This window comes from Amblyomma mixtum, chromosome 1 (genome assembly GCF_055824585.1).
Source record: "Amblyomma mixtum isolate Tamu chromosome 1, ASM5582458v1, whole genome shotgun sequence".
NCBI lineage: Eukaryota > Metazoa > Arthropoda > Arachnida > Ixodida > Ixodidae > Amblyomma > Amblyomma mixtum.
Genome location: NC_143012.1, coordinates 149,765,804 through 149,791,416, shown reverse-complemented (window position 1 = coordinate 149,791,416; position 25,613 = coordinate 149,765,804). Strand labels below are relative to the sequence as shown.

Genomic DNA, 25,613 nt, shown 5'->3' with positions numbered 1-25,613 from the left:
AGGTGGCCGCTACGGCGCACGCGAGCCTTTTTTCCACGGAATGTGACTCGTTTCGAGTCTAGTTCAAACACGCTGCACCAAGCGCGCACCGTGAGTATAAAACTGTCGAGCTCGCTTCCTCCGACAACGGGTGAGGTTGCAGACTTCGAGCTACGGCCATTTATCTGTTTTTATCTGTTGCGACGCGCGTCTTTACTCTCTTTTTCTCTTTCCTCTTATCTTTCAACTCTCCTCTATCTGCACGTGGCAGCGGTGGTGGCTCGGCTTGAGCCAGTCGGCAGGCCCGTGCACTTTTCCTTTTCATCCTTCTCTCAGTCACAACCAACCAACCTCCGACAACCCAAACAACATAAGAACAGAAGCGTTAAGTTTTGGGCGAGTCGTTTCGTCACTTTTTTGGAATTGCCACGCAACAACAGACAGGACATGAAACGGAGGACACACCGAACACACGCACAAGCGTTCCTGCCTGGAGCATTGCGTCAGTGCCTAAAATGGCGCAGAGCAACAATGCGTCCCCACTGTGGCCTAGCCAACACCACATGATGGATTCCCGCGGAGGAAAAAAATGTGACGGTGATTCTTAAAGTGAGGTAACAAGAGTTCGCATGGAGGAACTTTATCCAATAGGCCGATATGCTGATATGCAGCAGTGTGTCATCGGTAAAAATTTCATTTCAACGCAGTCATCATGCTTGTTCAGACATATTGTCACGAATATTACACAGCACACAGAGACACAAGAACTGCTCCAGTCTGCCGAGCGGTCACCAGCAAGAAGACGAACCACTTCTTCTTCCTCGTCACAAGCGAGATGGCGAAGCACTTCTTCTTCGTCCACTTCTGAGCTGTATCATTGCTCCCTCCCCTGCAGCATCGCCTCGATGCGGGCCGCTTTCACAGAGGGGAAAATGGGTTAGACACGGAAAGTCAGACACAGCTATCACGACACACAACCGGCGGCACTCAGCGTCAAGTACAATCAGCAGGACGGTCGTGGTACGGCTTCATACGAACGACGTGCACAACATCCGGATGCGGTGGTCTGCGCGAAGGGCGGCCTGGGGTTGCCGGTGAAACTTCGTACGTCACGTCGCTAATGCGGCGGAGAACTCGGTAAGGTCCGAAGTATCGGCGCAGTAATTTTTCGGACAACCCACGGCGACGAACTGGTGTCCAAACCCACACGTGGTCGCCTGGTTCGTACGTAACAAATCGCCGTCCGAGATTGTAGCGGTCAGCGTCGGCGTGCTGTTGACGGTGTATTCGCTGCCTGGCCAGTTGACGTGCTTCTTCAGCCCGCTGAACGAAAGTGGCGACGTCAAGATCTGGCTCTAGGACACACTGAGGGTCGACGGGCAACATGGCATCCAAAGAAGTAACAACTGGACGACCGAAGACAAGCTGGAAGGGCGTGAGCCGCGTTGTCTCTTGCAGGGCCGTATTGTAAGCGAACGTTACGTATGGGAGAATTTGGTCCCATGTTTTATGCTCCACATCCACATACATGGAGAGCATGTCGGCCAGGGTTCTGTTAAGGCGCTCTACCAAACCATTTGTCTGTGGGTGGTACGCTGTTGTACGCCTATGGCTGGTGTGGGTCAGATCTAGGACTGCCTGAGTCAAGCGGGCTGTGAAAGCAGCTCCACGGTCAGTAATTATAACCGCAGGAGCGCCATGACGCAGCACGATGTTGTGTACAAAAAACGTAGCCACTTCGACAGCAGTTCCGTTTGCAAGCGCCGTTGTCTCAGCGTACCGCGTCAAATAATCCGTCGCGACAGCAATCCAACGTTTTCCAGTGGATGACTTCGGGAAAGGGCCGAGTAGGTCCATTCCCACTTGTTGGAAAGGCGTCTTCGGAGGCGCTATGGGATGAAGAAATCCTGCGGGTTTGAAGGGAGGAGACTTACGGCGCTGGCAGTCGCGACAGGTTTTGACGTATGTCCGCACTGATGGAAGTAATCTTGGCCAGTAGTACCTCTGCCGAATCCTCGCTAAGGTACGACTGACCCCCAGGTGGCCGGCAGATGGTTCGTCGTGGCAAGCGCTCAAGATATCAGGTCGCAACTCGGACGGGACTACGAGCAGAAATGTTGCAGTGTTGCTCTCAAAGTTGCGCTTGTAGAGGACGCCGTTCTGCAGAGTGAAGGATTTGAGTCCACGAAGAAAAACACGAGGAATGCGGGGACCGTCGCAGCCTTCCAGGTACGCGATGAGCGGCGCTAACTCTGGGTCTTCCCTTTGAAGCTGCGCCATATCGGTTGCGCTAACAGCACCAAGGAAAGAGAAGTCTTCAGTGATTTCCGGGGAAGCAAGGTCCACTGGCGCGCGTGATAAACAATCCGCGTCTTGGTGCTTCCGCCCCGACTTGTACACGACCGTTACGTCGTACTCCTGCAAACGGAGGCTCCACCTCGCCAACCGCCCAGATGGATCTTTGAGGCTGGCCAGCCAGCATAAGGAGTGGTGATCACTGACAACGCGAAATGGTCTTCCGTATAGGTATGGGCGGAACTTACTGATGGCCCAGACTACCGCAAGACATTCTTTCTCAGTCGTTGAATAGTTGCATTCCGAGCGCGAAAGTGTACGGCTTGCGTATGCGATGACTCGTTCGGCGCCATCCTGCCACTGTACCAGGACCGCCCCAAGGCCTACGTTGCTAGCATCAGTGTGTATGTCAGTTGCTGCGGCGTCATCGAAATGGGCGAGTATCGGTGGACGTTGCAGGCGGTGGCGGAGCTCCACGAAAGCATCCTCTTGGTCGCTTCCCCACAAGAAGGGTGTGTCGTCTCTGGTCAGCGCTGTTAAGGGTTCAGCTATTTTGGAAAAATCTTGGACGAATCGTCGATAGTAAGAGCACAGTCCCAAAAAACGTCGAAGGGTCTTTTTGTCAGTGGGCCGCGGGAAACTGGAGACAGCAGCGGTCTTGTCGGGATCTGGGAGAACACCGCGCGCGCTGACAACATGGCCGAGGAAACGAAGCTCCTCAAATCCGAAATAGCATTTCTCGGGCTTGATCGTAAGTTGCGCACATTGGAGCGCCCGGAGCACTGTGCGCAGCCGCTCCAAGTGTTGCTCGAAGGTGGGCGAGAAAATGACGACATCGTCCAGGTATACGAGGCACGTCTGCCACTTGAGCCCAGACAAGACAGTGTCCATCATGCGTTGGAAAGTAGCCGGCGCTGAGCATAGTCCAAAGGGGAGCACCTTAAATTCGTATTCGTATAGCTCAGAAGTGGACGAAGAAGAAGTGCTTCGCCATCTCGCTTGTGACGAGGAAGAAGAAGTGGTTCGTCTTCTTGCTGGTGACCGCTCGGCAGACTGGAGCAGTTCTTGTGTCTCTGTGTGCTGTGTAATATTCGTGACAATATGTTTAAACGGTACACAACGGCATGAATGCCGGCGCAGAAAATCTATGGGGACGCCTCAGTCACCTTAAGAGTGGAATGCGACAGCACTAGATTTTACATTTGAAAATTGAAAACAGGATTTGAGGAAAGAAAATGACGCAGTAACTGTCTCACGTACCTCGGTCGAAACCCGAAATGCTCCGTAAAAAAGGGACAAAGGAGGGAGGGAAAGATGAAAGACAGAAAGAGGTGCCGTAGAGGAGGCCTCCGGAATAATTTCGACCAACTGGGGACCTTTAACATGCAATGACATCGCACAGCAGATGGGCGCCTTTTTGCGTTTCGCCGCTGCTTCTGTGAGTGTTTGCGGCAGTTTTGTTAAAATTGTCGGCCCATCAACCGCTGCAGTTCCACTTATCCGCTATGCTATCACGGTACCGACATTAGGATATGTCACTTCTTTTCAACTTTTGATTCCGATTCTCTATCTAGGTTGCTGTCTAGAAACCATGTTGCTCACTACCAGGTGGGCAGTTTGTGATGACGTCACATAGTCCCGTAACCTCTCTCTACCAATCAGCGCATTTTTTCTCAAACATCGGCGGGGTTTTGGTCTTACAACTCTAAAGCTATCGCATTTATAAATCTTCGTCAAGTCCCTGAAGTCACGTCATGACGTCTTGCTGAATTTCCGTATGGCTCCTGAATCGCCTGCCGCTCTGGTGCTTCTTCAGCAGTCTGATGACGTGAAGATCACTGGGTGCCAGGTTGAGCCTCAGGGAGGATGACCCAGTGTCTCCCGCCGGAATCGCTGCAGTAATACATGCATGCTGTTGGCAGAGTGCGGTCGGGCATTGTAGAGCAGCAGCACGACGCATGTTGACAGATGTCCAGATGATTTTCTGCAAATTACCTCCCGCCACCGCCCCAGTGCGTTACATTTGTTGTTGCTACCCTCGTGAGAAAAATAGCTGACACAGCTCTTTGTAAAAGCCCTAAAAGACCGCTGCCCCCACCTTAGCGGGGGGGGGGGGGGGGGATGTAATTGGTTTGAATTTCGCGATGTGCGATGTGCGCTTTCATCCTAATCCCGACCTCCCGACAATCCCAAAGTGGTACTCGGTGACCTTAACCCCATCGGACCATTCAAGGCGGCACCTGGGTGATAGGCGCCTCAGCAGCGATTCAAAGGTTCTGCAAGCTGCCAAGATGTGACTTCAAGTACTTGACGCAGATTTCTTCTGCGCCGTCATCGCTGTCTTCGTGCACCGCGCCAACGAAAGTTCTGGTAGACACAGTGGCCATGTTGAAATGTAATTCGTGACAGTGACATACCCCTGTTTATTACTGTGGAACTAAGTTTGTCCCCCCTCCTACCCCTGAACGGCGATTAGTGCCACGATCAGTACGAACGTTTTTAAATAACAGTGGTAGAGATGTAGACACATAAATCAGTGACTCAGGCGGAGCAATCACCGACAGGCCACTGTAAGGCTAATTCCGCCTGTACATCGGCACCACTGCCACCACCATTCGAGATCTTGTTACATTACTTTTCAGTCACCCTCGTATACCGATGACTTCTTCTACGTGCCGAAGAAGACGGCGAGAGCTGTGCGGCGCCCCCACACTCTCTGCCTCAGCCACATGACAGCGGCCACTCCAAGGTCTGGCGAAATGCTATTCTCAGCGATCACTAGATCAATGCCGGAGCTTTCGGTCTCAGAATGACGCTATCGCCGATACAGCTTAAACCTTGGAAAGCCTCGCTGTGTAAACGGCACAGGTTTCACCACAGTTTCACGGCAGTTGGAGGTTTTTGCGGCTGTACCTAGAGTCAGGATCTGTAAGGCACCGTCGCTCGACGCGTTCCGATAGCCTTCACCTTTAAGAAATTAGAAATTGCTTCAGAAGCTGAACCGCATGCCTCAAACACCCTTTAAGATACGCCGGAATCGACGCTGGATAGTCCACTCGGCGCCAAGGAACCTTCCACTACCCCCCCCCCCCCTTGGACCAGTAACCCCTACCCACTCAATAGCAAACCCTGGGTTTCTCGATCCCCATTATGTTTGTTAGTTTGTTTTCACTGGCAGCGAATACACGCGCCAGGCTAAACTACTCCATAGAGCCCCCTCTTACGGTCCCTATATTCTCCTCTCCAAGTGCAGAATAACCGACCGAAAGTTATGCCTGGTTAACCACAAAGCCGTTTTGTGCACATCCCCCTCTCAGACGCGCTCCTGTAGGCCCTCGTGCCGGCTGCGTGAATACGGTGAAAACCGTGCAACACAAGCGAAGGTGCCTCGCTCTATGCTTTCCTGTTGTCCTGGGGGGATCGAAACGAAACAGTTATTATCAGAATGCTGACTTCACTACGATGCAGGTTTCTGGTTTTTGTGCCATAACCACCAGCCGTCCCTCCATGTTTGTCACGGCGATGGAAGTGAAGGCTGCTGGGCCTCCTTTGGAACCCAGCGGGTCTACAGCGCCCACCCACAGAAAGCTCCACTGCCACCCGACTGACTCAAGCAGCCTGGACACAGTGGTGTACTAGGCGCCAAGTGATGACTCCTCGTCCGGCGACGGGTTCGTACCGGCCGTTAGCAAGAAGGCCAAGCGCAGACTGCGCAGACATGCCGAGACATCCTCATAAAGCCCGTAATCACGGCGTGAAGTGTCGCGCCCCATACCGTCTTGTTTGTGCCTCAGTAACCAATCGACAACCTGAGCATCCTGAACAGGCAAGTCACCTCTGTGCATCTGGAAAACCTTGTACCAGGAGGGATCAAAGACTTGAGAGTAAACCCCTACAAAAACGTCATTGCAATTGATGCCAAGGAACGGAGCGCACTAGAAAATTTCACCGCCATCACCAAGCTCGGCAATATCAGCGTGCGCCCTATTATCCACGAAGACAGCTGGCGTAATTTACAATGTCGACACCGCCATCCATGACGTCGATTTTCCAATCTTAATCAAGCCGGCGACCAACAGCATTTCGATAATCCAGGTTCAGCGCCTCGGAAGGTCTAAATGCATCAAGCTGATCTTCAAGGGTAACTGTATGCCATCGTACGTGAAGGTTCGGCACTTCCGACATCCAGTTCGACATTTGGTACCTAAGCCACTACCGTGCAAGAACTGCATGAGGATTGGTCATGTGAGTGGCGTCTGCATCAACCCCACCAACCCCGCGCGACTGCCTTAAAGTCCGCCAATTACCGTAGCCTTCACTACTTTCCATTGAAAGACTGCCCCTGTCTAAAGAATGAACGAGCGGTACTGAAACAAACGGTACGAGTCCATTCCACGCACAAAGGGTGGCCGCTGCAAAGGTACGACGACGTCGTTCGCGCCGCCCAAGGCCCTCAAAAAGCCAATCACCTTTGAAGGGAAGGCCTCAAGCACCACTGCGGTTAGTCCACCTCCTACAACAACCTCACTAAATCAACAAAGGAGACCGGCGTCCGGTGCTGCCGTATCTAATGCCTCTGATTTTATCTGGCCACCGCTACCGAAGTCTTGTACGTCCACTGGGTCAGAGATGTTGCCACATTCCCAATGCCGAACGCCTATGACTGATCCAGATAAAAGCCACGGTCCTGACCATGGCCAAGATCTGCAAGTAATTACAATGGCCACGTGCTTTATGAATGTCCTGCGTGCTTCGCTTTCTAGCCTGAGCACTCCAGGAGCACACAACGCAGTGCAAGTTGAGTTCATCAGCCAAGAACCTCCACACGAATGGACACTGCGGTACCAAAAGAGACCGCACTGTTTTGCTACATGACAGCGACTGCCTTGAGGAACAGATTGTGACTGTGCTCCTCGCCCCTTCTCTCTTTCCCCTCATTCGTCTTCCCAGCGAAACTCCCTTCCGGTTAACATCCCTGCCTTCCCCCTTCCCTCTGTTGCCGTGGAGTTTCGTATCGAGACGTGAGTGAGCGCAATGCAGAGGCGCGAAGGCAGGGCTCACATGTCGATGGCTCGCGTCTGTCCATCCTGCAGGAGGATGTCCTCGTCCCCTTCCCGGTCGTCCTTCTCCTCCTCCAGGTCAGGCTCTGCGAGGGACACACGCATATGTTCCACGTCATACGGCGGCGCACACACTTCGTTCACTCGCATCAGCTAGCGCAATTCTGAACTGCAAAGAAACAGCGCCATGTACTAGTGGGTTCATTCATTACCCGCTGACTACAAGAAACAGCGTGGAGAGTAGCGACGCCGCCACGCGCCGCAGAATTACCTAGCCAATACCAAAGGACACCTGTCAAGATGCGGAACGTAAAAGCAAACCAACCAGACACCAGACTATGCTAAAAGGAGCCTACAGCCTGCCACGATGACCGGAGAGCGAAAATACAGCCCCGTCCGGGACAGTGTACACCAGGCCAATTCTTCACACAGCGCCACGCGAACGTCGAACAAACAGTCATACAGCACCTTGCAACAAAGTGAAGAAGCGGCAAAAGAAGCGGAACACGCGAGCGCCCACAACGTGTAGACATCTTCTCTTGTCACTCCACTTGTGGGAAGGCACTGCACAACCGTTTGTTCCACTTTGTTCAATGATCGCACGATACCGTTCAAGAAATAGCCGGGTGCACTCAGCTCGCAGAGTTTCACCAGAGAGTCGCTAAGGGAGAAAACATGCACTACAAATGGCACCATATACAGCATGAGATGCTGCTCATTTTCCTTTTACTGCGAATACCCGGCTGGCTAATTTCGTTGGCGTTTTATTTTTCTCAGTGTCTTTCCCTGCTTGACCAAGCGGAGCGGTGCTGTAAAAAGTCCACAGAAGGAATCACAAAAATGCCACGTTCATTCGACTTCTCCAACCCAGATACCAGCAGCGCAACGCTAATACGCGGGAAGCGAAAAGTCCGCGGCGCCGGCGTACCTTCTTTGTATTCCATTTCATGAGGGTCTGACTTGAAGCGTACCCAGACGTACATCGGGAAGACTAGAAAGGCACACAATATCACCTGCAAATAGAGAGGGAAAAAAAGCATTCAATGTGACTCCGGCGGCCGGCTGCGCGACGGCGGTTTAATGACGTCAAGAAGTATACTTTGGTCTGGGCTAGTTGGTTCGTAGCTAAGGTTGATTCTGAAAACGATGCAAAAGATTGGTTTGGTTTGGTTTAGTGGGGTTTCACGTCCCAAAGCAACTCAGAGACTCCATAGTGAAGGGCTCCGGAAATTTCGACCACCTGGAGTTCTTTAACATGCACTCACATCGCACAGTACATGGGCCTCTAGAATTTCGCCACAATCGAAATTTGGCCGCCGCGGCCGGGATCGCACCCGCGTCTTTAGGGTCAGCAGCCGAACGCTATAACCACTGAGCCACCACGGCGGGGCGACGCAAAAGAGACAAGAACAAGATGCTCCATAAAAATGCAAGGGTTTGGACGAAAAAAACCTCAGTTGAAAGTTGGCGCTTGCCCCGATGCTTTTTTTTGTTCTGCCTGCCTTGTCTTTCTCTCTTTTCCGCCGTCTTCAGAATTAACCTTAGTTATAATGCCGTCACCGGGAGGCACGAAATTAGAAAAACAAGTTAGGCTGGAGATTGCTTCCGCTCGTAACTAAAACGCTACAAAACATCTACAGGGCTACTGCGAGATCATCACATCACATCGTCAAATTCGTAAAACTGGTACGCTCGATACAAGAGGGAAACCACTAAGTAAGGGCCACCTCTGAAAACACAGTTAGAGAGGTTGGGGCGGGTGTTTGATATACCAGACTAACGTTAGTGGTCGAAGACTGCGATAAACACATCTGCAGCTATTTCTGCGCTGGAAACGGGAATTCGAGACACACACAGGGCAGACTATCACGCTTCCAAGCGTACGGCTAACTCAAAGAGCGAATAAGTACATTTATTTATTAGCAGCATATCATGCAACACAGAAGCATTAAAGCACGGTAGTGGGCTAAAAACAATAATACAAACAAGCAAACAAACAAAACGAAGGTATGGTGACTACACAACGAAACGTCCGCAAGTTCAGAACACGTTATACAAGCCATAGCCAAAATACAGAGAAAGAATCACTCTACTAATTACAAGCTACTAATCAGTCGAGCGAAGTAGGCCCCCGTCAGCTGTGACTATATCCGCTGGTAAAGCGTTTTGTTCAGATATTATCTTTCAAAACGAGGAGAATTTGACACAATTGTTAAGACAGTTAATTTCTCTGATTTTGCTGCAGTGATCCCTCCTACTTGAGGCGTATTGGGGAATTCAATACACTTTGATTTTCCCACACGAGCTGAGTAAGCATCAATTGCGTGCATCAGTTTTACCTCGCTTTCCTTCCACCTCCCGTTTATATAGGGTTGATTCTAATTCTAGCCTTCATTTGTGTGACACTGGCTCCCCAAGTTTTAATACTATTGTTTAATAGTGTTTAGGACCGTTCCGAACCACTTAGAGACGAACGATTTGCGTACTAAAGTGTGAAAAAGTAACTGATGTCCATGTCAGCTTTTATTCAATGCGTGACTTTCAACTTTCGCCACGGAATGTATTTTAGATTCCCCGAGAAAAAATGTTTTGCCCAGCAAATACGTTATTGTAGTCCGTTAATGAAAAGGAGGAACCGTTGCTGGCAACACGATGCAAAACTAAGATGCATTGGCGCTCTAACCTGCACATGTCAGGTTCGCAAGTCTACAATAGCATAAGCATGTTAGTAATGCGCACCACACATGTTAGGGTTTGTAACGTCAAATGTTAGTAGCTCTCTACGATCATTTTGGGTCATGTCTATAGCAGAAGCTGCTTTCGCAGCCAGAAACGTAATTTTCCGCCCTTTGCCTGCGGGGTTCTCAAAGGTGCTGTTTCTAAACAAACATTAGGCGGCATGTTTTAACAGTCACTAATACTGACGGAAAATGCAATAGTTAGAGAAGCTTACGGAATTGAAGGCGCGCCTCCTCCTCTCGGAATAGGCGAAAGAGGTTGTGCTTGATCGGCTTTCTTCTGAAGTCCTGCAGCTGTTTTTCGTGACTAGCAACAACTGTGCCCTGAGCATTGCATCACTTACACTTTTTCGTAGTATGCTCTAAAACTATGCCAAAGCGTGCGCAAACGTTCTCTCTTCCTCTGTGAATATAAAACTCTGAAAACAGTCCAAGAAAACGTTTAGTGCAACCATTATAACCGCACCGACTTCGAAATGTGTACAAAATATTTAAAAACCACTTGAGGTTATTAGGTGCTTTCATGTCGACAGTTTTCCAACCAAAACAATACTTTGAACAACCAAAAATAATTTGAAACATTATTTTTAGCACACAAAGAATCGTATGGACCATGTTCTTGCAGTGCTTTTAATCAATACCGTGTGCTTCATCAAATCATCAGCCAACGAGAGAGCGGCGTTTCGATATACTTATCCTACCACATCCGCGTATCACAGCAAATGGCTTTTGAAATTCCCTTGCTAGATCGCAAGGAAATTACTGATCGCAATTACTGATTGGAACAATCTTAATAGCGAGACTGTTAATCATAACTCTTTACTGACGTTTGAAAAATGCCTGCAAATGTTGTGAATTTGAGTGTGTTTATATGCTTGTATATGCTCCTATGATCTGTACTAGATCGCAGTATTTATAAATAAATAAATAAATAAATAAACAAATGAATAAAACGGTGGCGCTACTTTCGACCTCGGTCTCACGCATGCACTTGTTCTGCGGAAGGATGGCAATGGCGTGCACGAGCGCTGTAGTGCGCAGACACACCTAGCCGCGAAATAATCGATGCCTTTCAATCGGGCACTTTCGTGTCTATAGTAACCGAGAGGGAGAGGTAGCTGCAGAGACCTTGAGCCAGAGGGGCACGGCCAGCGGTCCCCAGGTGAGGTCCCGCACGCTGATGCGCCCCATGAAGAGGTTGGTGATCCAGCGCTGGCAGCACGGGTGCGCCAGGAACTTGCGGTTGTTGGCCTGCGCCGCGATGTCGACGGCCGTGCGCTGGCCCCAGTCCGGGTTCTCCTCGCTGAGCACGTCGTAGGCGCGGCACGTGGCCTCCTGGTAGCTGCAGTCCAGCACGCCCGTCGCCATGCTCGCGAACTCCCTGCGACGCAGGTGCCCCCTTGTGTATGAGACCACGCCACGCCATCCGGATGCTGAGCCTCCAAATACTCATTATAAATTATAAATTTGGCCCGTGTGCTATGCGATGCCAGTGCCCGTTAAAGAACCCCAGGTGGTGGTCTAAATTTCCGGAGCCCTGCACTACGGCGTCCCTCATAGCCGGAGTTGCTTTGGGAAGTTGCACACCTATAAACCCACAAACCAATACATTACAAATTTACTCGTCACCGAAACAGAGGGCACAAGTTTGATTAAGATTCGCAAGCCGCCTGTATTCGAATTACATCGGCATATTTTGCCGCCTGGTGCATTCACAGCTGAGCGGAGGGAGTGGACGAGGAGGAATCAACGGTTTAATCGGTTTGGTTTACGTGGGTTTAACGTCCCAAAGCGACTCAGGCTACGAGAGACGCCGTAGTGGAGGGCTCCGGAAATTTCGACCACCTGGGGTTCTTTTACGTGCACTGACACCGCACAGTACACGGATCTCCAGAATTTCGCCTCCATTAAACTTCTACCACGCGGAGGAATGAACCTTTTTAAATTCAAGGCTTTTTCGTGGTCGGTCTTGCTGGAGCTGCAAAAAAAAAATTCACAGTCTATCTCTTCGTCGGGAACAAATGTACATACTATGCATGAAATGTATTTCAGAAAAGGCATAGCGCATTCTAGAACGGCTCAGAGCCTCTGCGCTCAGCCGCCCCTATTTTCGTACTAGGCAGCGCGTTCAGCGCTCGCCACGGCCGGGATCGAACCCGCGTCTTTCGGGTCGGCTGCTGACCCGAAAGACGCGGGTTCGATCCCGGCCGCGGCGGTCGAATTTCGGTGGAGGTGAAGTTCTAGAATTCTAGAAATTCTAGAAATTGTTTAATACAGTCAGACATTAAAAACCTCGTTTTGTTTTGCTGTTGCGATTGGCCAGCGGAGTTACGATTGGCTGTTGCGATTGGCCAGCGTGGCTCAGTGTTAGCAACTGCTGTTTTTCAAAGTTCTGTCGTACTATAGCGGCCTTCGCGACACTCGACACCCAGAACGAACGGCTGAAATATGATGAAGACGATATCGAGAACACACCGCGAGTGGCTACCAGTTAAGCGCGCAGCGAGAGAATCTGCGACGTTTGGGCAGGAAGGACGAAACGATTGGACACGTTTTCTCATACCCCTAGGACGCGGTATTTTTGCTGGCACATCATCCAAAGGACTCTCCAGGTTTTACGTTTGACCCCCGTGGCATCGGGTACATCCCAACTGAAAATGATGGTGGTGTGCCATATGATCTTGTAATGGCTTGGGCCCTGCAAGCATTATGGAGGTGCAGGATGGCACTGAGGCATGTAGAGCCTGACGCACGGTGAGTTAGATAGTATTTTAGGCGACTGCAAACTATGTTAAACGTATTGAACTCGCGAATCGAACACCTGGCGTGATCCAGTTGCATTTAATCACTAAAGGCAAGAATTTTAGGGTTTATACATAGGTAATTGTGAGACTGACGGTTTCTTTTGTACATATATTATGATGTGATGGCAATAAAGAAACAAAATCATTGCCGAGTGCTCTGTGGGAGCGGGAAGCGAAAGCTGAACTATTTGTGTCGCCGCCGGTTCAAATCCCACTCGGGGTCGAAGTTCGCCATCAAGTTCGGTGTCACGTTCAGACGACGCTCGCCTTAATTCGCTGACAATAAGGGCTAAAGTATTTCATATTCTTAAACATTCACAAATAATCCCACATGTTGTCTCTCTCCATGTGGTTCCACCATTTCGGAGGCCATTTTTCAGCGCACTCCTTACGGCTCGATCAACGATCGATGTCATTTAGCGCGAAAGGACACGGCTCACATAAAGGAGACGGACACTGGCGCTACCGGTATAACACACTTCCTGATGCCGAATGACGCAAGTAGAAGGCGCAAACATGACGCTTGACAGATGGTGCAAATTCCCAACATGCACCCGCCGGAAGCTCGTGTTCTTCCATCAGCTGCTCCACGCAATGTTGGACCCGCGTTCAAGCCCCGTTTGGCTTTACCACACAGCTGCGATTGTACAGCACGTCAGCGAGGTTTGCAAGAAAATCCCGCGATCGCAAGCAGTGCTGCAGCTGCAGAGCGTACCGGTGAAGCGGTCTGCCCGGAGACTCTCCGTCGCCTGGGCGAAATTTGTGAGCGAGTGATCCGACAGCTCTTGGCAGAACAAAAGACTTGCCCCTTTTTGTTCTCTTGCTGTGGAGCGTTTGGAGACGCATGTGGTTGGAATAAACAGTCCCGGTTCATCTTTCGAGCCATTCTTCTTTCTACCTGAACAGAGCCTTAAACACGAAACCGAATGCCGGCGGAGAATTTGCTAATGTAGAGAGAAAACGGTTGGCGATGGTTTCACATTATTTTGACAACAGCAGTTCTCTCTAAAGTGCAAGCCCAAAGGAGCCGCAAGTCATAACTCTGTAGTGAACTACGAGTGAACAAATCAGTCGGGTAGCCACAAAAAGATTTCATCTATATCTGTAGCCTGGCTTCCATGCGCACACCCACGCGTGCGCACACATACACAAGTATTTTACGCTCTCAAGAAACAAAAAACAGTGTACAGTTGTAGCAGAAATTATGCTTTTCTTCATTCAAAAATGCTAGGCCCGGGCCGGCTCTTCCTCCCACCGCGGCTATCACCACGACGTAAAGAATTCAGGGAGCACTTTGTCTAAAGTGCGTAGAGGCGAAAGCGTTTTCCGCACCACTCTGACTGCCTCTGTGGCACTGGTGACGTCACCACTGGATGACGTCACACACAATTAATGACTAATTACTCAGTAATTACAAATTGCTAATCAGTGGTGAATTAGTGATTAATTACTAAATACTAATTAACCGCTAATTAATGACGCTTAAGCTTCGCCTTTAGGAGTGGAACGCGACAGCGTGTTGCAGCGCTGCCAGGGAGTCCACGGAACGCCACCACCCGTTCGGCGCGATGCGTTATCCTGTAAACGCAACGCTTTTTGAAGAAAGTAAATTCTCTGTCATCTCGGTGGACACCCGAACCGCACTGTATACAGGAAGGGAGGAAGCGGGAGTGAAAGAAGAAGGAGAAAGAGGGGCCCTAATGAAGAAAATGAAAATTGTATTTGAGGAAAGGAAATTACGCAGTAACTGTCTCGTATATCTCGCTGGACACCCGTCCCAAAGGGCTCTAGTAAAGCGGGCGCGAGACGGGGCCTCGTCGTGCGGTGTCCCAGACTAAGGATACCGACCATGCAGCAGGGTTTTCTGACCCTCAAACTCAGTTTGAGTATTAAAGTTTTTCACCATCACCACCACCGTCAAAAGCGTGACACCCTTGCTGACAAGCTTCTGCTGACAGCCTCCTGTCGACAAAGATAAGGCATTAAAGGCTTTCGCCTTAATAGCCGCAAGCAGCTCGGACGGCTGCGCAGCCAGAGCGATTACGCCGCTGGCGCTACTCTTTCCGCCGCAGCCAGCCAGCCCCGAAAAGTAAACAGCGAAAATGCTAGAGTGCCTCAGGCAGTATATTGGCCCTGAAGCGGAAGTTACGCCTGCTGCCACCAGCTAAGGGTAGGCACTGTCAGAATTCAAGATCTGAGAAGAACCGCTCGTGACTGGCGCGCGCGCTCTTCACTCGGGCAATCGGAATAGACCGCCACGTTGGTTAGTTAGATATACTGAGTTCAATGGCACAAAAGAGACCGCATGGTTATGGAGAAAGTCTCATCGGACACCTTCTCTGTGACTGCCCTCGTTTTGAGAGAGAGCGCGGTTTCCTGACTGCGACTCTGTACCGCTTGGACTCGCGTCCACTAACAGAGTCCAATGTTCTGGTGCCTTGGACACAACCTTCCTCACAAAATAAAGCGGTGAAAGAGCTCCTGAGATTCTTAAAGGACTCGGGGTTGTATTCCCGTCTGGAATCTTTAAGTTTTTAGTGCGCGCTCTCTGTCTCCGTGACGTAGTGGTCGATCGACACTTGAAAAACTCCTTTCATTGCCGTTTTTTTTTCTTTTTTCGCCTTGGTTCCCCTCCCCAAGTGTAGGGTAGCCTACTGGGCATCGCCAGGTTAACCTCCCTGCCTTTCCGGCCATTTCTCTCTCTCTCATCCCGCCACACAGCCTTACAACACGCGAACGGCACTGAGGGTGAGGGCTCGACAATTTCAGTCGCCGGCTGTGGCTTTGAAATCAGCGGCGAAAAATTCGCAAGAGAGTACCAATTTGCGACCGCAGCCAAGCATCAGGTTTCAAACACATCGCATGTGCCAAAATTCCCTGCATAGTGAGAGCGCGTAATGGACTCTTTCGTCGAGGCTCTGTTTCTGAGGCCCGCCTCATGCCAGACGCGGTTGGGCCATCCGTAACAATCAACGGCGAAGAGCGGAGAATTAAGCGAGGGACAGCTGTTGCCGAGTCCCTCACGAAGTGATTTCGCGGCGCGCCCCCTCCTTCCCAGCCGCTCTTGGCAGGGTGCCGGCCTTCCGAGAAACGCTTCTACTTTCGGTGGCAGCAGGCTTTTATTCCGGGTCGGCGGCCACACGAGCTGCCGCTGTTTTCTACACATCCACCACCGGTGCGGACATCGCGACGGCTCGTTTCTACTGCCTGAACGACGGTTTCGTGCAGCACCGTCGTTTTTTACAGGGGCTTGCGGGAAGCGAAAGCGTCCATGAGGCGCGCCTCCTTTTCCTACTTTCTCTAGCGGTCCCTCCGTGCCCCTCAGCCTATAGGGTGCTGAGAAAAAAAACACCCCAACAGCCTCCTAACCGTGTGTCATCAATGCGGCTAGCGCTCCTTATGCACTTCAGCTCATTAGCTCTATCTGTCCCAATCCCCGCGGTACCATCGAACACTGCCACTTTTCGTGCCCCGTTCTCACTTATGTTACAGATATCCGAGCTGACATTCGGCCGGAGGAGGAGGAGAAAGCATTTATTGTATACTGAATTGGGAAAAGGAGCTGTGGATGGTCGTTGAGCTTGGCGGCAGTTCCTATTCCTGGACGCCATTGGCCGCCGCCGCTGCCCGTGCTCTCTGGAACAGGGCCCACTGGGCCTCCAGGTCGGAGCTGGAAAGGGCCGCCTCCTAGCCCTCCCTTGTTGGCTGACTTATAACTGATATATTTGTATTTAACTGGCAGGCCCACACCATGTGGTATAGGTCAGCATACTTCTCGCAGAATTTGCACTACCCGCGATACATTAGTGGTGCGGGGAGTCTACTTAAATTAGACTCAACTACACTCCGTCCGTGAATGTCGAGTCCACGTGTTTAGTACGGCGGGATTTAAGACCCGGTTTGGAACCGTCTAAGGTGGCACTCCTCGATTCTGTCGAGACCCTTAACGGGTCCCGGGAGTACCCTCCTGCAGAGGCGTAAATGGTTTGTGATATCCGCGTAAGAGATTAGCGGAATCGGTATGACTGCCGCGGCAGAACCGGGGGACTGAGCGGGACCCGGGGGAAGGAATGCTCGGGCAGCCGCGTGAGCGGCCTCGTTTCACCAAACCCCCGGGTGACCGGGCACCCATACTATCTGTTTTTCACTTATAGCCGAATGCGAATTGCTCTCAAATGCCAATAGTATTCTGCGGGCGAGTAGCGCTATCCTACCTCGCACGTAATTTCGGCAGACCTGCAGCGCGTCGACCATTCGGCCGAAGAAGATCGTAGATACAGCTCTCGCGGTGAAATGAAAAGAGTAAAGCGTGCGCGTGAACGCCAGAGATAACGGCCTCCGCTTTTGGCTCCGATGTTGTATCTGCTGATCTAGGGTAAGCCCTTGTCCCTTGTATTGTTCGGTACAGCGCCTCGAAGCACATGCACGTAAGGAAATGACGCGTAGCTTTGATGACTATCCTGGAACCTCATAACATCTCTTCCGTGTTGTAAAGTTGGCGTCCCGTCCAGCTTGTACTTGAACGCTGCTTCACTGCGGGCATTGTTGGACGGGGCGTGCCTGCTCGCTAGCGTGCGCTGCGAATGCATCCACGAGACGTCGCAGTATTCGTTCGCTATATAGAGAGCGTGTCAAAATTCCGTCCGATGTAGACCCCCTTGTTACGCATTTTTGGTGTAAGTGCTGTCGCAACCTATGGTCAGTAAATAGGGAAAGACACTCATGCAGTATCTTATGCCGTTCACTCCGTAGGAAAACTGACCCTCTTGTGCATTACTGTATTTACTCCTATGCAACGCGTTTCTTAATCGAAAATAAAAATATAATATTGATACAGCTCAGAAGTAGAGGAAGAAGTACTTCGCCAAGTGGCAGAAGTGCCTCGTATACCTGGACGATGTCGTCATTTTCTCGCCCACCTTCAAGCAACACTTGGAGCGGTTGCGCACAGTGCTCCGGGCGCTCCAATGTGCGCAACTTACGATCAAGCCTGAGAAATGCTATTTCGGTTTTGAAGAACTTCGCTTCCTCGGCCATGTTGTTAGCGCGCGCGGTGTTCTCACAGATCCCGACAAGACCGCTGCTGTCTCCAGTTTCCCGCGTCCCACTGACAAAAAAGACTCTTCGACGTTTTTTGGGGCTGTGCTCTTACTGTCGACGATTCGTCCAAGATTTCTCCAGAATAACTAAACCTTTAACAGCGCTGACCAGATACGACACACCCTTCTTGTGGGGAAGCGACCACGGGGATGCTTTCATGGAGCTCCGCCGCCGCCTGCAATGTCCGCCGATACTCGCCCATTTCGATGACGCCGCAGCAACACCGACACACACACCGATGCTAGCAACGTAGGCCTTGGGGCAGTCCTGGTACAGTGGCAGGATGGCGCCGAACAAGTCATCGCTTATACAAGCCGTACACTTTCGCGCTCAGAATGAAACTATTCAACGACTGAGAAAAATGTCTTGCGGTAACCTAGGCCATCAGTAAGTTCCGCCCATACCTCTACGGAAGACCTTTTCGCGTTTTCAGCGATCATCACTCGTTATGCTGGCTGGCCAGCCTAAAAGATCCATCTGGGCGGTTGGCGAGGTGGAGCCTACGTTTGCAGGAGTACGACGCAACGGTCGTGTACAGTCGGGGCGGAAGCACCAAGATGCGGATTGTTTATCATGCGCGCCAGTGGACCTGGCTTCCCCGGAAACCACTGAAGACTTCTCTTTCCTTGTTGCTGTTAGCGCAGCTGATATGGTGCAGCTTCAAAGGGAGGACCCAGAGTTAGCGCCGCTCATCGCGTACCTGGAAGGCTGCGATGGTCCCCGCGTTCCTCGTGTTTTCCTCCGTGGGCTCCAATTTTTCACTCTGCAAAACGGCGTCCTCTACAAGCGCAACTTTGAGAGCAACACCGTAATAATTCTGCTTGTAATCCCGTCACAGTTGACACCTGGTATCTTGAGTGCTTGCCACAACGAACCATCTGCCGGCCACCTGGGAGTCAGTCGTACCTTAGGAAGGATTCGGAAGAGGTACTACTGGCACAGATTACTTCCATCAGTGCGAGCATACGTCAAAACCTGTCGCGACTGCCAACGCCGTAAGGCTCCTCCCTTCAAGTCCGCCGGTATTCTTCACCCCATAGCGCCTGCGAAGACGCCTTTCCAACAAGTAGGAATGTACCTACTCGGCCCTTTCCCGAAGTCATCCACTGGAAGGCGCTGGGTTGCTGTCGCGACGGATTATTTGACGAGGTACGCTGAGACAACGGCGCTTGCAAACGGAACTGCTGCCGAAGTAGCAACGTTTCTGTACACAACACCGTCCTGCGTCATGGCGCTCCTGAGGTTATCATTACTGACCGTACAGCTACTTTCACGGCCCGCTTGACTCAGGCAGTCCTAGATCTCACCCACACCAGCCATAAGCGTACTACAGCGTACCACCCACAGACAAATGGTTTAGTGGAACGGCTTAACAGAACCCTGGCCGACATGCTCTCCATGTATGTGGATGTGGAGCATAAAACGTGGTACCGAATTCTCCCATACGTAACATTCGCTTATAATACGACCCTGCAGGAGACAACGCGGCTCACGCCCTTCTAGCTTGTCTTCGGTCGTCCAGTTATTTCTTCTTTGGATGCCATGTTGCCCGTCGACCCTCAGTATGACCGAGAGCCTGATCTTGACGTCGCCGCTTTCGTTCAGCGGGCTGAAGAAGCACGTCAACTGGCCAGGCAGCGAATACACCGTCGACGCTGACCGCTACATTCTCGGACGGCGGTTTGTTACGTACGAGCCAGGCGACCGTGCGTGGGTTTGGACACCAGTTCATCGCCGTGAGTTGTCTGAAAAATTACTGCGCCGATACTTCGGACTACCGTGTTCGGATACTTCCGTGTTTACCGCCGCATTAGCGACGTGACATACGAATTTTCACCGGCAACCCCATGCCCGCCCATCGCGCCGACCACCGCATCTGGTGCACGTCGTTCGTATGAAGCCGTACCACGAACGTCCTGCTGATTGTACTTGACGCTGAGTACCGCCGGTTCTGTGTCGTGATAACTGTGTTTAACTTTGCGCGTCTAACCCTTTTTCCCCACTGTGAAAGCGGGTCGCATCGAGGCGATGCTGAAGAGGAGGGAGCAATGATACAGCTCAGAAGTTGAGGAAGAAGTTCTTCGCCATCTTGCTTGTAACCGCTTGGCAGTCTCGAACAGTTCTTCTGTCCCCAACTGTGTGGCGTGTAATATTCGCGACAATATCAGGCGCAGGTTGTAGTATCGCGTTAGAATATAATGTCACGCGCAGACACACTTATGCCGCATTAACTCGCATATTGACTGATGCCTCAACTTCGGTAAACGGAAGAAAAGCAGAATGCCGCATTGGTCGACCAACGAATACTCCGAGCCACAAGTGCCGATCAGATAAAGCGATCGGCAACCCACGCCATTCGAGCTTGGTCGCCAGAAAGAGCGGTATCAGTGCAGATTTTGCGGGTATGTGAATGCGCACCTGCAAGCTGACCCGTTGCAAGGAGCTTGCAAAGGGGTACATTGTCGTAAGCTATGGGGCGACAAAATCACCGAGAAGCGATCGAAGTACCCCATGGGGGTAGCGACTGAGTGGGGGAGCATCGTCATGTCGCTGGAAGGCACCGGCCCTGTAGGGAATTTTCCAACCGAATGTGATGTCGGATGCTGGCCTTGCACATGATGTAGTGGTGGCAAGGGAGCGCGTTCAAGTGCAGGTACATTGGTGCGCTTAGGGAACCCCGTGATGGTTCGTTGTAGAGACCTATGAAGGCGTTCGAGGTTCTTGATGTCGGTCAGAGAGAATGTATATACGGGAGCGTCATATAGACCAGATTTTTTAGCCTCGTCAGCAACTCACGGGCGACGCCATACTCTCGACGCCGGGCGCCGCCTCCCGGTGGGGACTGCGGGATTTGTCGTGAGTGTCGTCTGAATGCATTGTTCCGAATGCAAATACGACGCAGACTGTCTCTTTTTTGTGCTTCTATCGTCGTGTGATGAAGTGCTCCTGGACAGGTGGCCACAACATTATTGAGCACACCCGACGTGCGGGATCGATCACCTCGGGACGCGGCAAAGCACGGGTATACCTGCCCGAGAACATAAGCAAAACCGTGTAAAAAAAAAAATCGTTCATCGCGAACAGTTGAATCGGCTGCATCGTTCGGTGAAGAATAAAAACACGTCGCGTCAGCTGGTCCGCGCCGCCGTCGAGAAGCTTTGAAAACCACGTCCGGTTTTGACCATGCCAGCGTTTACTTTGTTATATTTCAAGTCTGTGCGCTTTAAATTCGCCCATTCGTGGTGTGGCCAACCTGCACAACAAAGTAGCTGCATCGAGTCGCTTTAGTGATGTACTCCACAGCATTATTAATAAAAGAATTAGTTCGCACAACTGAAAAAAAATTAGGCAGTGGCTTAGCTCTGGTTAAGCCTGGATATACACGCGAAAAGCTGCAGTAATGCTTGGTTTGACATCATGGCTGTCGCAGTTCGCGCACAGTGCACTGGGAGCACCACGATAACGGTGGAGGGGTTCGGCCGTCCACACACTGCCTGTACGGAGGCGGAGGAGGAGACGGAAATCGGCGCGGTTAAAACTGCCCGCAGGAATACGGAGAGGAGGGTTGCCGGCTGCGACGCGGGCAACACGCGGCTGCAACGAAAGGTCAAACGGTGGGCGAGGAGGCGAAGAGCGCAGTTGTAGCGGCGGTGAGAAGGCGGCGCGCACATGCGCAGTAGCGCGCGGCTGCACCTGCGCTGCGCGTGACGTCACTCGGTCGTGGCATACGTCATAGGCGAAGCTCGGCTCCGACCCTCGTAGTGAAGCTTTTCGCTTCAAAACCGCGTGCACAAGTTACTTGACTCGCGGCTCTGCAGAAGGGCGCTCGACGGTGGTCAAATACACGACCACATACGCACATACGCGCAACAGCATGTTATCACTGTCATCGCTCATTCACTTACTATCCAGTTGTACAGTACAAAATTGCCGAAATGTACTCACCAAGCTTCAAAACAGCAGCGGCACCCGAACAACCACACATCATCAGCAGCGACCAGCGTCGACCGTCTGCTATCCCGCAGTCCCCTGGAAAATTCTCGCCCCGCGGCGCGCAATTCGCGGAAAAATGGCTGCGCCCCGAGATTGCTGAAAAATCTGGTCTATAAGATCTTTCCGACGGCAACAGCCATAGCTAGGGTGCAACAAGCATCCCCCGAAGTTGTTAGAGAGGCGACGTACTGTGCGTAGCATGGCCGGCCACGCCTGTTATAATTTGCGAACCCACTTTTGGGACTGTTGCAGCTGGCGATAGGCAACCGAGTACTCTAATCTGTCCGTTCTGGGATTGTATGGTGCGTGATGCGCACGTCGGGATTGGTCAGATGCTTACTATCTATGCTGATAAGTTCCGTTTTCTGCAGGGAAACTCGCAGACCTATTTCGGTAAGGGTGGCCTCCATAATGAGGAAAGCTGCCTGTAATTCGAAGTGCATGCTTTATTTATGAGTGTAGTCTGCCGCTTCGGTCCAGATGCTCACGTTATCAGTACAGATCGCGAATCGAGCCGCCGTGTCACGTTGGAGGTTCCATGCATGCTACTACGCACATAGCCAGATCAAACACCATGGGCCCCTAGATGGAATCCTGGGGAACTCCCTTATCCAAATAATCAGTAGCTGAGGTCCACCCAGGCGCCATGCCAAGTAGGCGAGGTGGCCGGGCTACAAGGAAATACCGAATTCAATTCTAGGTACATTGGCAAGGATAGCGATTAGAGAGCTCTTCAAGGATAACATCGTAGCGAACGTTACTGAACGCTTTGTGCATATCGACGGCCAGCAAGTAGTCGGGTATAGGGCCGTGCGTTGTGAGACTGATGACGCCCCGCATGAGACAGACAATCGTCACTGACTAGGTTAGGGCGAAAGCCTCTCAGAGCTGAACGACAACCGGGCCGAAATGTTCCCAGATAATATTGAAATGCGCGTGTGAATAGCGCACTCGATAAGTTTACAGAATTGACGTCAGCGTATTTGGTCTGAGATTACTAGGATGCTTCGGGTCTTTACCGGGTTTTGGTAATAGGTAAATGAGAGGGAGCTTGATTTCACCAGGACTAGTAACCGAAGCAAAGAGATCGTTAATGACCGCTAAGAAAGAATCCCGAGGTTCAGCTCCGAAATTGTGAACTTCCTGTCGAGGCTGGGTGAAGAGCGAGAGCGACCTTGTTTGACTGCAGCGAGCATTTCTCCCTTGCTGAAGAGGCGATCGAGGATCAGGATGGCGCTTACCACGAGAGCGGTTCCTCTAATGATCCGTTTGTCTCCAGATTGGCCAAATGTGTGTCCATCGTTTGAGTAGCGTCATTACATGGCACTGCCTCTTGCGCGAGGATACGACCTTGTTGAAGGGTATTTAGGAGGCCGCCGACTGTCGCAAAGGATCCCGTGGCAGAAATCCGAAAGGCACCCCAGTTAGAGACAAAGGCCATGGTTTTAATGCGGAGACGTTTGCGATTCAGCGCCAAGAATATTGGAAGGTGATCGCTGCCCATGACTGGTCACACACTGTCCAGTGCCACATGAGAACAGGGCTGGTGAGGGCAAGGTCTGGAGATGTCTCTTTTAGTGCTTTGTGCAGTCACGTTCGAATTGGCATGCCGGGGATTTTGCAGATGTAGAGGTCGATAGCCTCAAAGAAATGGTCCCCCCCCCCCCCCCCCCCCCCATTGCCTGGGCTGCGAAGTACTCCATGCAGGATGGTGAGCATTGGAGTCACGTTGTTATTGAACGCGAAAAGGCCCTCTCGCTGCATTCCTCGGTATCAATATGTGATGCAATTTTCGGTGATATCGAGATAATGCAATTTTCCGACAGCTACACGCAAGACGACGACTCGTTTGAACACTGACGTGAACGGCTCCGACTTTCGGTGACCTCAACCTGTACGACACGGAAAAGACACGAAATTCTGAAATACCCATCAAAGCTCCAGGGCACGGACTCATATGCATTTTCTCCAGGGCGCTGTTATCACAAATACAAGCGAGAAAAAAATACTTTTCATAAGAAATACTTTTGACAGCGCTCTCGTCCTGTCCGTTCTCCCTGTTTTCTGCGTGTTTTTCTGTGCGTCGTTTTTAGATAGAAGAAATACACCTCATGAAGAAAGTGGAAATCATGACCTCTGCGCCTACCGTTGACTTGCGCGTTTTCATTTTTTTTTTAAGCCAAAGATGTATATATCTATCACTTTCCTCTACCGACTGTCATCAAGAATGTTTAAATGGCACCACACGTGACTACCCCTTGCACGCAGCCGTAAAAGAAAAACGAGAGTGCCAGCATTTCAACCTGCAATCTTATCCGTAGCCGGACGCGTAAACCGCTACACCACAGGCCCAGACGCCATGTTGCATAATGGGGGAAACTCAACGACAGCACCAGCTTTCACGGTGGCTCAGCGGTTACGGCGCTCGGCTGCTGACCCGAAAGACGCGGGTTCGATCCCGGCCGCGGCGGTCGAATTTCGATGGAGGCGAAATTCTAGAGGCCTGTGTACTGTACGATGTCAGCGCACGTTAAAGATCCCCAGGTGGTCGAAATTTCCGGAGCCCTTCACTACGACGTCCCTCATAGCCTGAGTCGCTTTAGGGCGTTAAACCCCATAAACCAAACCATCAACGACAGTACCAACGCCGCTCCGCGCTCGTGACGTTTCACACTAGATTTATTGGTGCGCGCTGCGCAGGGGCTATAAATCGTTACAAGCAAAACCATGGTAGCAATACAGTGGGTGGACACCTGGACTGCGTACCATGAAGAAAGGGATTTAGGATGAGATGAAAGGGGCACAGTTTCAAAAAATGACAACGTTTATGTCAATTTTCACCAAATATCGGAACATACGCAACAGGCGTAAACACGTAAATTTTTCTTCCGCTTCAACCTCTAAATGAATGATAGAGTACCTAAACACTGCCAATCTCAGATACTTTGATTTCAGTGGCTGTTGGCTGCCCAGATTTCTTCATTTATGCATGCATTCGATCACTGTTGGCATTATGTGAAGCAATCAGTTTAAAAAATCGTCCACCACCGAACACTTAAAACTTCACTTTGCAGATCTGCCGCCTCTGCTGTCACTTGGAGGACGAAGGCACGTGCAACGAAAATTGTAGACTCTGCGCGTTCTTCGGTGCGAATCGAAGGCTTTGTTTCTTAATCCTTAGAAACACAGGTTTAATAAGCTCCGGGTGCTTTAAATTAAATGTGTAATCAACGTAGTAGGTCTTCTGAATTTTTCTACGGAATATTGAACCAAGGTTGATGTTAAGTCTGACAACCTAAAAGAGAAGGATGCTTTTTCTTGTCGCCAATTGACATGTGAAGTACCTGCCTGCTTTTACAGCATGGACGCAGTTGTTTGAACACGTAGTTTTCGGAAAACCATGTGAGGGCAACGGAACCAGTCCCAACCGAAGTTTTGGCGGGAAAATTGAAAGAATATTACACACTCATTGTAGACACTGTAGCGCCCCGCGCGCCGCGCTCGGCTCGCAGGCCATGGCACGCGGCGCCGGACAAGAAGGAGGAAGTTGGGCTAGACCGCTGCCGCGCGAGCAGCGGAATAATAAAAAAAAAAAGTAGTTCGAACCTCGACGCTGTCAGAGCTAGTTCTTCTTCGCCTTAGCT

General features: G+C 51.1%; 1 protein-coding gene across 2 annotated transcripts in view; it reads right to left on the bottom strand.

Moving 5' to 3' along the window:
- Positions 1–25,613, bottom strand: part of LOC149367940 (transient receptor potential cation channel subfamily M member-like 2) — a 175,169-nt gene that overhangs the window by 37,034 nt on the left and 112,522 nt on the right. For both annotated transcript variants that reach the window (XM_089558021.1, XM_089558013.1), the window contains exons 10-12: positions 11,201–11,453; positions 8,263–8,347; positions 7,336–7,420 (exon numbers count right to left, since the gene is read on the bottom strand). In XM_089558021.1, coding sequence (XP_089414147.1) covers positions 7,336–7,420; positions 8,263–8,347; positions 11,201–11,453 — 423 coding nt within the window. The remainder of the gene's footprint in view (positions 1–7,335; positions 7,421–8,262; positions 8,348–11,200; positions 11,454–25,613) is intronic.